The sequence below is a fragment of the Physeter macrocephalus genome, chromosome 9 (assembly GCF_002837175.3).
Source record: "Physeter macrocephalus isolate SW-GA chromosome 9, ASM283717v5, whole genome shotgun sequence".
NCBI lineage: Eukaryota > Metazoa > Chordata > Mammalia > Artiodactyla > Physeteridae > Physeter > Physeter macrocephalus.
The window spans coordinates 75929256-75945558 of NC_041222.1; the positions used below are offsets into that span (position 1 = coordinate 75929256).

At 39.8% G+C, this 16303-nt stretch overlaps 1 protein-coding gene across 2 annotated transcripts; it reads right to left on the minus strand.

The window, feature by feature from the left end:
- Positions 1-1024: 1024 nt before the first annotated feature.
- Positions 1025-14408, minus strand: QNG1 (Q-nucleotide N-glycosylase 1). 2 transcript variants are annotated; one of them, XM_007102439.4, is made up of 4 exons: positions 13391-13925; positions 12595-12854; positions 6449-6644; positions 1025-1840 (listed from the first exon to the last, which is right to left on the minus strand). In XM_007102439.4, exons 1-4 carry the CDS (start codon positions 13725-13727, stop codon positions 1608-1610), a joined length of 1026 nt encoding a protein of 341 aa, XP_007102501.1. In that variant the 5' UTR covers positions 13728-13925; the 3' UTR covers positions 1025-1607. The 2 variants fall into 2 exon arrangements, with proteins under 2 accessions (XP_007102501.1, XP_023988688.2); XM_024132920.3 differs by lacking the exon at positions 13391-13925 and adding an exon at positions 13932-14408 and having other exon boundaries at positions 1049-1840.
- Between the last annotated feature and the right edge of the window lie 1895 nt (positions 14409-16303).

Consider the following 16303-nt stretch of genomic DNA (forward strand, 5'->3'; position numbering starts at 1 on the left):
GCCCAGAGCTGGCTGAGTCTGGAAGGGGAAGGAGAGGGGAGGAGAGGGAGAGGTGGGGAGGAGGGAGAAGAGGCAAAAGACAGGAAGCAGGGGAAAGGGTACAGGGGTGGGCAGGACAGGGAGAGGAGCAAGAAGGGTGACAGGAGGAGGAGCTGGGCCAGTCCTGAGGTCTAAGCAACTGTTCTGCTTGTGCTTCCTGGAGCCTTGTAAGAGCGGGTTAAATTGGAAACTATTAACTATGATACTTTCTACAGAAAACTAATTCAAAATTATGGCAATAATAAGGTGCTGAGTTTGTTATCTCAGGAATGAAGGCCATAGCTAGGTTGGACTCAGGCAGGGCAGGTTCAGGAGGGCTCTGGCTCCACACAATCGTTACTACAGCTTCAGGTATCACATTTAAGGCAGAACATTGCTCAGAGGAAGAAGAGGGATCTTCTCCCATGGCCCTTTCTTAAAAGTGAAGAAACCTTTTCCCACAAGCCTCCCTGCAGACTTGCCCTCCAGTGTCACTGGCCAGAACTAGATTATATATCTATTACTAGAACAATCACAGGCAGAGAATAGGATTATCATGAATAATACACCATTCATATTAACTCGGGTCTATCTCCAGAACTGGGGACAAGATCAACTTGACTAAGGAGTCACATAGGGGAGAGACAGATACAGGACCACTACTTCTGGTGGGGCAAGTTGTGCAGTACAGGACTCCATGGGGCCCCACTCACATTCCCACTCATTGTCATTTGTAAAGCTATTATGACAAGTTTCCAGCAGATGGCAGTGAAGTGCTTGGAGAAAGGATGGCTTTTTCTGATTCACACAAAGTCACAGTGAGGTGATAAGGTAGGTAACAAAAATCAAGATTATGTTAGAAGGGAGGTGGGGATGAAGGTGGGAGACGAGTGCTTGCTTGGTAGGTAATGAGAGTCCTGCAACATAAAGTAGTCACATTCATTGTAAACCTTTTAAAAGTATGTGTGGTAAATTCTATTTTAATGAAATAATTCATTCCAGATTTAAGAGAAGTTTAAAAAATCTTTATTCAATAAATTCTAATGTAGTTACCCTGAAGAAGAAAAAAAAAACTGGACTGATATCCTAAGTTGAAAATCATTATGTTTATCAATAAGAAGTTTTTAAAAATCTGTCAAGATTGATTTCTACAAGAGCAGCAGCATTCTTACAGCAAAGACCCTACTTTCTCTCTCTCTTATATCAAATGATTAAAGTATATAGAACATTACGACACCTTGAAAAAAGATACCAATTGAATGGATGAAATATTATTACCAAAGATCAGTCACATTATAAGGCATGCTTAATTTTAAGAAATGAGATTTAAAGAAAGCATTAAATTTCCTTTACTATTTCTGTCATGTATCCACAGAAAAGGAAAATATAGTCAAAACTAAACAAGCAAACAAAGGAAAAAGTTGGCAATACAGAGTGATATGTCAGGAAAAATATTTTAAGAGAGCCTGGGTAATCAATTTTCTTGTTGCTGTAACCTCTACCACCTTCTCTAATAACAAAGACAAATTATACAAATAATTATGTGATATAAAAATGCAAGTTTTCTTAGGATCAGTTTACACTGTGGGTCAATAATATATGCAACGTGTGCGATGAAATGGAATTCCTTTCATATCTTCCCTGTGATCACGGGCATAGTCCCATAAGAAATAATCCAGAAGAATGGAATTGATCTCTCCACTAGTTTTTTCACCCTTTTTTTCAGTAAGCTCCAGAAGGCAATTCCGGATCAGCTCAACACACCAAAGTGAACACCCTCTGATTTCCACCTCTTGCCTATTCCCATACGAAAGCATTTCTCCTGCAAGGGAAAAAAGACAGAGCAAGAAGCACTAATAGTCAATGAAATGAAATCTACTCAAAACTTTACTATAGGACAAAACACAGTATTTAAATAGTACTGAGTTTAAAATTGTAAATCTCAGATTTATTTTTGGTAATTTAAACCATTTCTAAACTCAGGCATTAATTCAAAATTGCAAGTTAAGTTCCACAAGGACAAGGACCATGTCTGGCTTAGTTGTCTCAATATTCCTAGGACCTAACCTAGCACCTTGCATATACTAGCTCCCCAATAAAAATTTGCTAAATGAGTATGGGGTAACCATACTTTTTTTTTTTTTTTTTTTTTGGCTATGCTGGGTCTTTGTTGCTGTGTGCAGGCTTTCTCCAGTTGCAGCGAGCAGGGGCTACTCTTTGTTGCGGTGGCTTCTCTTCGTTGCGGAGCACAGGCTCTAGGCACGCAGGCTCAGTAGTTGTAGCTCGTGGGCTCTAGAGTGCAGGCTCAGTAGTTGTGGAGCACGGGCTTAGTTGCTCCGTGGCACGTGGGATCTTCCCGGACCAGGGCTCGAACCCGTGTCCCCTGCATTGGCAGGCGGATTCTTAACCACTGCACCACCAGGGAAGTCCCTAACCATACATTTAAAAATATGACAGCAAGTTTATTAAATTACTTTTAGAGAGGATTTAAAATTTGGGTTTAATGTCAGGAAAAATAAAAACATTATTGCAAAATCTGGAGGACTCCTAGGGGGCCAAATAAACAGTACCTCCCTTCCCCACTTAACACTGTCTTGGGGACATGCCAGGTACATCAAGGAAAACCTAGGAAATCAAAGTTCTTAGCTTGAGCAAGGAAAACCATCATCGTTCTTCGGATTTAGGATCCTTGAGAGCTTGTTTGGAAGTTCTAGCAGGGGAGCGCAGCTACTCGTATACCCTTGACCGAAGAACGGTCCTCCTCTATCGGGGAAGGTCGTCCTCTTCCAACGAGCGCGCAGCTTCGGGAGGGACGCACATGGAGCAGTGAGGGAGGAAGGGGACACCCGCCTAGCCAGCCAGATCAGCCGAATCAACCCTGGCCATCAATGGGGTGACAGATGTCACAGCCAGATTGCCCTCACATCCTGGATTCAGGATCCTTTAGTCAGCTCTGCCTGAATATGGAGCCGCGAGCTCCTATAGGACCTGCAGTCTATTCAACCCCCATCTCCAGGGTATATCTGATCCTGCAGGGTGGGCACTGGCAGTGCTTTGCCAGGGAGACTAGAGTTGGGCTCATCAACTCAACTGCCTATAAAGATAAGCCAGATAGAGTAAGTGGATGCAGCTGCCAGATGCAAACTGTGGTGAGCTAGAGAGCATGTGCTGCCCCATGTACAGGTAAACCCAATGTTCCTATATTTCTCTACTCTTACAAGAGAAGCCAGAAAGTTGATTTTCATGTGAAATCTACTTGTCAAGTGCTGATAACTAATTAAAAATTGCTTAAAACACTGTTCAAGCCAAACAAAACACATCTGCAAGCTATATTTGGCCTCTGGACACCAATCTGTACCCTTGCACAGAGCTTCACAGTACCTGAGAGGCCCTGCGATCCACTGAGACCTAGGGAAAATACCCTAGCCCCATTGAGTCCCACTCTGTCACCTAGGATCTTAAATAGTGTCCCCTCCATCCATCTCTCTCTGATCCCTGGGGCAGGTGGAAGAACAGACACTGGCTGTGTCCCTCCATTCCTTACTTTGCCCCAGGTGCCAGCATACAAATCCATTCTTCAGTTCTCTTGCTAATCAATTCCTTCAAACTTGACTATCAACTTGCCACATTTGCCAAATCAACCATGACAGTGAATTTGGAGGTAGATACTACCACCCAAGTGGAGCCATTAGATAAGACCACTGCCCCAGCTAACAGCTTGACTGCAACCTTGAGCCAGATGCACTCAATTAAGCAGCACCCAAATTCCTGATCCATAGAAACTGTGAGATAATGTTTGTTACTTTAAGTCATTAAATATGAGCATAATTTGTTACACAGTAACAAATAACTGTAGAGTTGAACTGTGTTCCCCCCACCCCTCCCCCACCAAAATACATTCGAGTCCTAACTCCTGGTACCTGTGGATGTGGCCTTACTCATAAAGAGCCTCTACAGATGTAATCAAGTTAAGATGAGGTCATAACTGTGTTAGGATGGGCCTTCAATGCCGTGACTGCTGTCCTCATAAAAAAAAGGAGAGGATACGAAGAGACAGAGGAGACACACAGGGAAGAAAGCCATGGTTGGAGTGACGTAGCTACAAAGCTAAGGAATGCCAAGGACTGCTGGCAGCCACCAGAAGCTAGGAAGAGGCAAAGAAGGATTCTTCCCAACACCCTTCAGAGGGAGCAAGCATGGCCCTGCAAACACCTTGATTTCAGACTTCTAGCCTCCAGAGACATGAGAGAATATATTTCTGTTGTTTTAAGCCATCAAGTTTGTGATAATTTATGTCAGCCATAAGGAAACTAACAAAGTAACTAATACAGCAACTTATAGTATGGAATAGGACATGGACTTTCAAACAGAAAAAGAATGAAACCATTTGAGAGGACTGACATAGATTAGAGTCAGGGAAGGTAACTTGGCCAACATATTAGGCCTAAAAGTCAGCCTTAAAATCACAATGAAGAATCTAATTTAGCCAAACTGCATTGTCAGTCTTTATAGCTAGCTAAAAAATATGCCTTTGGCGACGAGATGGACTAAAGATAAAATGAACAGAAATCTAGGCAGGTAAATGAACAGAAATCTAAATAGGTCTTCCAAGGGCTGCCCTGCCCAGAAAAGAAGAGAAGAATTATACGTGTAGCATATCTTCAAGTTTGGAAAAAGTATCACTGGAGATCAGTTAAGGAAGTTTCTACCTCATCTAATCAAGCCACCTAGTTCTAGATTTCACTTAAGATAATTTTTAGGGACTTCCCTGGTGGTCCAGTGGTTAAGACTCCATGCTCCCAATTCAGGGGGCTCGGGTTCAATCCCTGGTCATGGAACTAGATTCCGCACGCTGCAACTAAGAGCTCGCATGCTGCAACTAAAAGAGCCCACATGCCGCAACTGAGACCCGGCGCAGCCAAATAAATAAATGTTTAAAAAAATTTTTTTAAATCAGTGTCCTAGACTTATGTGTGCTCCTTTATATTTATAGGTTCTATCAATATTTCTCCTCTAGTTTGCTAGTAAAGTACTTTTTTGGGAAAAAAAAATTCCAACTTTGCTTAAATAAACTAAGAGGAAAGGGAATTTGTTCCCCTTATTACAAACTAGCAAAGGATAGTTTGAAGCTGGATGTAATAAGAGGCAGTAACAGCTGCAGCTGGACATCTGGAAAAGAGCCTCTGAAATGGATGGTAGAAGAAAATTCAGACAACTCTGTACAACTATGCTGGGTGAGCCCTTCTCAGCAGAGTTTTTCTCACAGTAGCAGAGACAACTGGGTGCTCTAAAAACTCAGGAGAAGGAGACGGACAAAGCATGGAGAGTTAGGAAAAGCTATGTGGAAGAGGTAACATTTGAACTAAGCCTTTGTGGATGTGTAGGATTTGAATTAAAAAAAAGAAAATTTGGGTGAGGGAAACCAAGCAAGAGTGTGTTTAGAGATAGGAACGAACATTCTATACGTTGGCCAAGGAAAAAATCAGCTGAATATGGCTGTATGTAGAAGCTCTGACTGCTAAATGTTGTCCCTTTTAAAGGTATCCAACAATTAATGACCCCAGACATGAGCATTATGACATAAAATAGCTTGTTATTTTTCAAATGAGGAAATGGGCAAAACGGATTGCCCAAGGCTGCATAAAAACCTGGTAGAAGCAATCATAGGAATAATGGTACTTTTATATCCTGTGCTATTCTTATTTTGGGTGATTGAAATCTATTTCACAAGAGAAAATTATTCAATCATAAAAACTACTTCTTTTAAAAATAAAGAAAAAAGTAGCTGAAAATACTGTACCTAAAAGAGAAATTAACATGAAAATTGTACAATATAATTATTTTCCTTATACAAAGAAATGTTTAAAAAACCAGAAGCTACTTTTCATACAAACACAATTATCTATATTCACATATTATAAGGCTCCCACTCTTGAGAATCAATAATCAAACCCAATAATGGTAAATAAATAAGCCTAGGAAAGTTAGTGACTTGTGCAAGATAAGCCAGTGACAGACCTTGGAGCCTCCTAATGCAAAATCCAGTACATATTACCTATCTCTCAGCCCACTTTTTATTTCACAGTGTAGTGTGCTCTTCAGCTTAACACTCTTTAAATACAAACCTGAACTGTCTTAGTGTTGCACACCTTCACGTGACATAAATTTAGGTTTCATTTTATTATAAGAATCTGAAATGATGATGTCCAAATAGTGTGATTTCCAACAATATCTATATTCCACACTGTAAACAACAAAAAGCAATTTTCTTTGTAATTTAATTGCCCCTGCATTCTTCTTTACATGTGCTTTTAACAATAATGGTGTTTTGTTTTGTTTTTTAAGGAAAGAAGACCTTTTGTGAAAGAAACTAGACAAAGACCCAACAATTCATAGTATAACAAAGAATGTCTTAATTAAGCTGGCAAACCTTTGAGAAGCTTCTCCAGTAGTTCGTCAGAGTATTTCAGGGCTCCCAGGTAAACAAGAACCTGAGGTAATCTATAGTCGGCAAACATGGTGATTCTGGAGATGTCCTTAAAGCAGCCGTCTCCTTTTCCCTCTAATACACTCCACGTATCTGCCACAAGGATTTGGGCCCGTTTGTAAAAAGAAATTCTTTTCCCCTGATGAATGAGGAGAATATAAACGTTACCTGGGTATGTGAAAGGTTTATGTATGCTATCAAAAAAAAGGCACACATAGAAAACATTTTTCAAGGGTAGAATAATCTTACTCTTTGGTAAGAATTTATAGACCTTTTACAGAAAAAAAGAAGGGGTCTAATAAACACTAAGTTATCTCTATCACTCCAAATTTACTTCCTATATTTTTCAAAGCACATAAAATACAATTTATGTAATCATGGCACTATTTAGTGTTCTTTTTCAATGGCATTACTTCATATACATATTTCTGTGTCACTATAATCCACCTGCTTGCTATTGTTAAGGGCTAGATAGCATTTCTTTAGAAAGTTTCTTAAGTTAAAAAATATATGTTTTTCTGATTGCAACATAATTCACATTAATTGTATAAAATATGGAAGAGTATAAAGAAGAAAATAATCATTCCTAAATTCACCTCTGAAGAGAATTACAACATCCATTTTTTAACATTTCCTTTCAGACAAAATGATTAACTTATTTCAGAGATAAAGACAAAACTGATCAACAGCTATAATTTATCAAGTCTACCCTTTTTGGAAATGGTCCAAGTTAATATGTAAGTCCATATAACAAAATTAGTTACCAATTATATTTATACATGGAAGAAACAAATTTAACCAGGCATTATAAGATAATGGGTCATAATTTAACTCAAAAATTCTCTATAGGGACTTCCCTGGTGGTCCAATGGTTAAGACTCCACGCTCCCAATGCAGGGGGCCTGGGTTCAATCCCTGGTCAGGGAACTAGATCCCACATGCCGCAACTAAAGATCCCACATGCCGCAACTAAGACCCCAGTGCAGCCAAATAAATAAATAAATAAATATATATATTTAAACTCTCTATAAAACTACAAATGCTCATTAGCTTTCACTTTGGAAAAACGTAGATAATTACAGTCTACTCCTAGTCCTAACACCAATGCTAATAACCTCAAATCATCTTTTATAACTGCTAGTCTGCTAAATGTGAATAATCAGTATCACTGGCTCCCAAAATATAAACTGACCACCTTGGAGAATGTTTTAATAAGTAAATGACATAAAGAAGTAAATAAAAAATGAAATTAAATTCTTCAAGGAAAAACTCTATATAAAAATTCTTTAAGATGATAATATAGATTCCTTTATTTACTAAAAAAAACCTCCAATGCTACACTGTCCTAATGAGAAATAACCTAATATTGTTTAACCTTAAGGTATACCTCTTACAATCAATCCAGACTTACTTTTACTAAATAAGCTAAATTTCTTTTTTTTTTTTTTTAAACTAAATTTACTAAGGCCACCACTAAAAAAGCGGGTATCTTGTTTTCTAGGGCAAACACATACACTCTTTTTTTTTTTTTTTGCGGTACGCGGGCCTCTCACTGTTATGGCCTCTCCCGTTGCGCTCTCCCGTTGCGGAGCACAGGCTCCGGACGCGCAGGCTCAGCGGCCATGGCTCACGGGCCCAGCCGCTCCGCGGCATGTGGGATCTTCCTGGACCGGGGCACGAACCCGTGTCCCCTGCATCGGCAGGCGGACTCTCAACCACTACGCCACCAGGGAAGCTCGACACTCATTTTTTGACATAGTGTAAAGGCTGTAAATTACACTGAGTGCTGGGGAAACAAATCACCACTAAGAAATATCCCTATATCATTTGCTAATAATCTATATTCTCAAACCTATCAAAATGTGACAACCTGGCAGCTGTTCCTCTATATACGCTGGACTTATATAGGTAACTAGGTTTCTAATTCAAGTCTACTTTATTAAACAGCAAGGCATAAAACTTAATTTGCAAAATAAAACTATTTCAAACAAAATTATTACATCATAATATTTACTATGATAGAAGCTATGGTCTCCTATTTTTAAAAAGATTCATAGAGCAAACTGGAAAAATCTAGGAACCAGACTTATATAACAAAATCAGTGCTAGCATCTAACAAAACACAAATTGTCACATCATGAGCACTGATTCCATGGTAGCCAACTAGTATCACAAAGATTAGATTATAATACCCTAAAATGAAAACAAAAACAAAAACAAATTCAAGCAAGGAATCTAAAAATAAACTCAAGTCACCTATAAAACATTTTCTTAACAAGTTGATATGGTTTTTAGTAATGAAATAATTTTAGTAATAAAATTCTACATCTCTAAAATATTAACTGATATCACCGAAAATACCAGTAAATCCCCAAATAACAATTACCCTATATGTTCCATAATATTGCTTTGTGAATAAAATATTTTCAAAATAGTACCTTTATAAAGTAATTACCAGTGTAAAACTCTATAACCATGAGTTGATTTTCTGCAGCAAACTTATTATGAACAAATTAGAAGGGTCAAAAATTACAAATGCTTGAGTAACATAAAATGTTATCAATTAAAATATCAGAAAAGCTCATGCTTTTCATGTATATTTATCAGTACATCAGCGTAAAGGAAGCCAATCTATTAATTAGGACTTTTATATAGCTACTGAATAGTCTAAATCAGAGTCACCTGAAGAGCTTAAAAAAAATAGTTCCTTTACCCATAGATCAGAATCTTTGAGGATGGTGCTTTAGAAATGTATCTGAATTCTGAAGCTTCCTAACTGATTCTGGGGCACAGCCAGGTTGGGAAATCACTGATCTAAAACTGTCTCATTTCGACAAATTTTCTAATTTCATTAATTTGTTCATAACGTCTAAAAATGAATGATAATCTCAGTAACTAAACATTAAAAACAATTGTAACTATTTTTATGTAACTTGCTGAAGATTAAAAAATACAGCAACCAATAGCATGACCATATTACGAAGGAGCAGGGAAAAGGGCATTCCAATATGCTGTGGCTGATCATCTTTCTAGAGAAGAGTTACCATTTTTATGTATCACAAGTCTGAAAATCCTGGCCATGCTCTGACTCAGCAATCCCATTACTAGGAATCCATCCTAAGAAAATATTATGGGTGTGAACTGTTGTCAGTATTGCTTATTATTATATAAAACTGAAAACAATAAGATACAAAATTCAATTTAAAAACTAAAACTGTGTATCACAATTATTGTGGTAAAATAGTTTGGGCAAATAATTATGATGATGTACATCCATACGGTGGAATACTGTGAAGTCATTAAAAATAGCAGTATGGAAAAAAAAGTGTGCTGTGAAAGAATTTTTATTGACATAGATGCTCATAATATGTTAATTTTTAAAACAGTTCGTATAGCATAACTCTCCCCCGCTCATATGCATACACATTCACACACTCAGAGAAAAAGACCAAATTGTGAACAGTGGTTACCTCTTGGCAGAATAAAGACTGCTCCTCTGTACCTTCCAAATTCTGTATTAATTTGTTTTACTTTTGCAATTAGAAAATTTTAAAATATGGATTAAAAGACATTTGATTTTAGCACTTTCTGAATTAAGAAGCAGCGCCCAAACTTAATTAGAATTCCTTTAGACTTGGAATTAATTGAGCAAAGTGCTTTAACTATTTATATATCTTTTAAATGAATATGCAAAGGTAACTGTAAATTAACTAATCAAAGGGTTAAGTGAGCACCCATTACATGCGCAATGTTATGTTAGGAATCATATGGCTTTCAGAAATATAGTGCTTTTGAGTAACAATAATGATAATCTTATGAAAAAATACATGAAAAAATAATACATGAAAAAATAACTCTTTTAGGAAAGTGTTAAAAGGTTTAGGTTTGATTTTTGTTACATTTTGGGGATATTTCTGTAAGAATGTATTTTAGAAATAAATACTGATGGGAAATGGTTCAGGTACTAATTTTCATTTAAAATGTATCAGCCTTAAAATTAATCTATATCCTGGTACAGTTTTTAACTGAACTTTTCAGCATACATAACAAATCAAAAGAAAGCATTATGCTGTAAATAAAAGAGAAATTCAACAAATGCTTACTAAATCAATATCATAATCTACCAAAAAAATCACTCCTTTCTTTCACAAAGACAAAATTCAGGACAACTTGAAAGTAAATAAACTACATGGTGTCCTGAATTCATTCCATCCTGAAGTCATGTTAGATTTAATCTCAGCCCTTCTTCTACAACAACCATGTCAATTCTGGAATACACAGAATCTTAGCCACATTAATGGCAGTTTGATTTATTTTATACACTGTTTAATATATTTATAAATGGTCAGAATGATGGACCAAGGAACTGGATCCAAATTTCCTGAAAAACAAGGTTGAAATGACATACTTTGAAGACAAAGATAAATCTCAAAGTACCCTCTGCATTAGTAAAATGGTTCCTCAGAAGAGAATAAAGTTCAACAGTAGCCTAGGGCCTCTGTTCTAAGAACTGCCTCTGTCCGGTCTATTCAGTCCTCGCCCAGGAGTTTTAGAACAGAGAGGAAGTTTCTCCCTCTCTCCCTGATGGCTGAAGCGATAAAATGCAAAATTCATGGACCTTTTCTACTTCACGGAGAAAGCTGGTCTGCAGTAAGGGAAAAATGGAGTCAAGAGAAACAAAGAAGAGAGACTGAATCCTGATGGCATTGAGTCCCTGATCCTGGATGTTTATCTCCAGTATCTATCCCCAAATTCTTTTTGCTTAAGTTTTTTCTTGTTTTGTGTCTGTCAGTTGCAATTAAAAGAATCTTAACATACATAATCAGGCATCTCTCACTTTATAGCAGAATTGAAAAGCTAGCTATTTCTTGACTAAATGACCTAAGATACACTAGTTAACCTTTCTTTTTTTCAGACTTCGGTTCTTGGTCTGCAAACAGGACGGTAATGTTCCTTGTCCCTAGGCCCCACAGAGTTGTTCTGTGGATTAAATGAGAGTGTCTGTGCAAACACCTTGTAAATCATAAAGAACGATTTGAACAATATTACTGGTAATTTTAGTTGCTGAATTGTGATTACAAAAGGGTAGCTTCAAAATTTTAAGTTGACACAAGTATTCATTAACTTAGTCAATAGATTTACATTACATGATCCCCCTGAAGTTGCTTTCAATTCTACATCAGTTAAACAGTGATAACGAATTCTAAAAGAATTATACAAAAGCAAAATCCAGGTGTACACTGGGAGAGTACACAAAATGTTCACCATTTTAAAAGAACACCTATTTAAATTTTTTTGTACCATAAAGCAAATAATAGTTAAAGTACCCTGTGTATGAAAAAGAAAACACATAGTATATATACATTAGAACTCTGCAAGAAATATTTTTTATTAGAATTTAGTATACATCCTGATTTTCATCCAATTAAGTACATTTTTTGAAGTACTAAAAGGACCTCACTATCCCTAAGTGACAACATCATGTTTAAGGTCTAGTGTTAATTCAGGTTTGAAACATTTTAAAGGACAGAAGAATAAAGAGAATACACTGATTAGAAAACATTAAGAAAAGTAATATCTTTGAAACACTACTTAATAATTTTGTTATTGTTCCTTTGTTCCACATGGAAAAAAATTGCAAAATTTAAATTTTTATTCTCAAAAGGAATTCTGGAAGTAAAAGAGTTAACTATGAGAAGATAATTAAAGAATTCTAAAATGGCCAACAAGGGCTTCCCTAGTGGCACAGTGGTTAAGAATCCGCCTGCCAATGCAGGGGACACGGGTTCGAGCCCTGGTCCGGGAAGATCCCCATGCCGCGGAGCAACTAAGCCTGTGCGCCACAACTACTGAGCCTGCGCTCTACAGCCTGTGAGCCACAAATACTGAGCCCATGAGCCACAACTACTGAGCCCGTGTGCCACAACTACTGAAGCCCACGCGCCTAGAGCCCGTCCTCCGCAACAAGAGAAGCCACTGCAATGAGAAGCCCGCGCACCACAACGAAGACCCAATGCAGCCAAAAAATAAATAAGTATATTTTTAAAAATAAAAATAAAAAAATAAAATGGCCAACAGAAGCAACTCACCTCAAACTGAGTCACATCTCTATAAGAAGGAAAGCTTTCAACTACTAGGTGCAATAACTTCTGAGCACTTTTATCACTTTTTCGGACACAATTAAGAAAAGAGCCTTCAAATTTCTCAAGCAGAATTTTCCCGGTTTCATTGAGAATCCGATGCCTCTCTTCTATCAAAGGCATGGGGACGTCTGTGTCAGAACGGAGTATATGCCGAACCTCATCCAGGGTCACTGTGGCATAGTACGAAGCACTAGTTACTGGTATCCCTTGGGGAGAAAAGAAGAGGCATTAGAACAATGTCATACTTTTATATTCATTAGGCCCTTGCTATTGCAACACAATTAAAATGAAACCACATAATTGTTAAAGGAATGCATAATTGTTACAGGAATGCAGTAAAAGTGGATGAGTAAAAATCAGAAGCAGATCCCTCATTCTTTATTTGCTTGTCTGTATTTATTCATCCACTTCTAAAAATTGTAATATTACATCAGATGTATTTTGACTGTGTAAAATGTGTTATAATTTCTGCCCTTCGTTCCTCAGATGCCATCAAAGTGGCATTCTTTAGAAAACTGACTTTGACTTAGCTGTGACAATGATAAATATTAGAATCATTTCCCACTGAATAAAGATTTCATGCCAGCCTCTTCTCATACTTTTAAGCAGAGGTAGCGGCAGTGAAGAACTTCAATTTCGCCTTATCAACACATTATTCCATCTCCCAACCCGCTCTGTGGGACCCTCCCACTAAACTGAAACCTCAAAGCTGCTGGGTCTGACCGGGAGAAGGGGCACCAACCTTCGTCCAGGGCTCTGTTGACCGCGGCGCACAGGGACCAGTACCCACTGTACGTCTTCCCCCCATACCCCACCAGACATTTGTGCTCGTCACTCTCCGACCAGAAGGAGAAGTTGAGCGTGTCTGTCACGAACACCCAGTTAACGGCGGCCTCGTCGGCCGCCTTGGGGTTCAGATCGTGAAAGGCCTTCCAGGCCCCCACGCGCAGCTCGGGCCCCGCGGCCTTGGCCAACAGAAGCTCGGCCACCCTCCGCACGCCTACGCCGTCAATGAACACATCTCGACTGTTCTCCGCAATGAATTCTGCGGACTCCCTGGGAGTCAGAAGCCCATCCATCCGCCCCTCCGCTGTGGAAAGGGAACGGACGCTCTCGCCCGCAGGCCGGCCAAACTCTCTTCCCTCTCTAGTTGGGGCAAGGGCTAGGGTCCCCTACGACTCCCCCTCCCTTTCCACCGTGGGATCGCTGCCCTAAAAGGCTCCCGCCCTCTCAGAGAGGCTAGCAAAACCGACGGGGCTCGGCCCCGACAGCCGCAGCCGTACCACTGGGGAACTGTGCAGATCGCTGCGCTGAGCCGCGCGCCGGCCCGAGGCCACAGGCACTTCCGGGAGGGAGGCCCCGCCCACTCGCGCCGGGGCGCACTCCCGGGACACGCTTCCGCTTCTGAAGGTCTGGAAACCGCCTCGAAGCGTCCGGCGCGCCCTTGCTGGGAGTTGTCCAGTCCGAGACGTGGGGCTCGGCCGTCTTGCCCGTGCTCTCCCCTCCCTCGGTAAGGTGGGCCTGCGTCCGCCGCCGTGGCCCGAGTCGCGATGATTCCAACCAGTGTAGTGCGTTGCCCTCACTCGGCTCCCGCCCCTCCCCTCTCCGTGGAGGGCGAAGTCTGGGCAAGATACCCTTGGCGACGCCCTGCATCCGGGTTCCTGGAACGCGAGGAGCTTTCTGGCCGCGGGTCTCGGTGTGGGGGGCCGAGCCACCCCTAGACTACGACACGGGTTGGCGGTCCCGCCACCCCCAGCCCCATGTCCCAGGCAGGCCACTTCTTCATTTTGCTGAATCCTGGCCCATTTGGAGGTTTAGGATTAGTTGGAATGTTTGGAGAAATGGATGAGGAAACAAGTGTATTAAATCGTAAATTAATATTATGTGCCTGGATTTGTGCTTAGATACCGAATCCCATTTAGTCTACGGCCGTGTCAAAAGCAGCAATCGTAATCCCCATTTGTGCAAGAGAAGCTGAGTGGTTCAGTGCTTACTTCCTGGTCACAGCAGTGGTCTGGACTGAGATTCCATCTCCAAGTCAAAGGCACTTTCCACGAACCAAGCTCACCAGTGCCAACCATCCCGGTCAAGTAAGGGATTATGTCAGTGGCTCTAATCAACTGAAGAGACATTATTATAAAATACAAGTATCACCTTACAGCCCCAAACTTAAGAAAAGCAAAACAAAACAAACGCACACAAACCTTCTAGTATAAGGAGAGAGGTTTAGGAGTCAATTTAGTGATGATCCAATTTTGCCTCGTGATGAAATTTTGGTATAGAAGCATGTATTTTTTTCTCCTTCAGAGACTTAAATCTCCATGGATCATATAAAACGTTCACATCTTTGAAAATCACCTATTAAAAATAATTATCAGTAGTCATCTCTAGTTATTGAATTTGGAGAGTATTTGGAACTTTAAGTCTGACAGCTGTGCCTTTAGAGAAGCAGAACACCTTCATCCCTGCAGTTTCTTCATTTGGATAAGAAAAAGGAACTTTAAGAGCTTCACTACGATTTGCTCTTTCAGCAAGTCACTAGTACAGTAATACGGTTGTTGAATAAATGTCAACCTGTTGACTACCCCAGCAGTTGTAAGTCTTGGGAGTCAAAGAAGTTGATTAGTAGGGAGTTCCCTGGCGGTCCAGTGGTTAGGACTTGGTGCTTTCACTGCCACGGCCCCAGGTTCAATCCCTGGTCCGGAGCTAACATACCGCAAGACATGTGGCCAAAGGAAAAAAAGTTGATTGATTAGCAAGAAAATTTAGCAATCTATGAAAGAATCCAAGAGGTTAAATAATTTAGGCCATTTTCTTATACTGAGGCTTGTTGACAAAAAAAAAAAAATCAAACTTCTACTATGTTCAGGCTATTGAGTGAGACATAAGAGTAGTATAAACAAAAGTAAAACATGCTTCCTTCTCTCAAGGAAATTGTTAAGATAAAGCATAAACTTTTCGTGTATAGGAGGAGTTGTTTTTTTTAAGTATGTTTGCAAGATGCTAGGAATAGAAAAAGTGAGTTCTTTACCTGCTCAACATCCTTTCCCTCTTTCTTCCTTCCCAGCAGAATTCTTTTTTTTAACATCTTTATTGGAGTATAATTGCTTTACAATGGTGTGTTAGTTTCTACTTTATAACAAAGTGAATCAGCTATACATATACATATGTCCCCATATCTCCTCCCTCTTGCATCTCCCTCCCTCCCACCTTCCCTATCACACCCCTCTAGGTGGTCACAAAGCACCGAGCTGATCTCCCTGTCCAGCAGAATTCTGATGTTGTTCAGGAATCTCTCTCTCTTACCCATAGTTGGTGTAGCACAGCATCCTCAGCTCCAGAGGTGGTCTAGACTGGTCTAAGGGTAATATTACCCTCTTGCCAGGGATTGGATTAGGATCATGCATGTTCCGCAGTTCACCTCAATGAGTTGCAAGGATAGGTTTGCAGGATGCTTCCAGAAAAACTTTTCCAGGAGAACTTCCAGAAGTGATTCATGCTCCTTCTGGACATGGTTGTTCTTGGATATGAGGCTTGAAATTGCTACAGTCCTTTTGATCGCAACCTGAGCATGAAGTTTACACATGGGGGAAGCCAAAAGAATAGCAGAGAAATGGAACTGAAGCTGAATCTGGCCTCTGTACCCTGACACTGC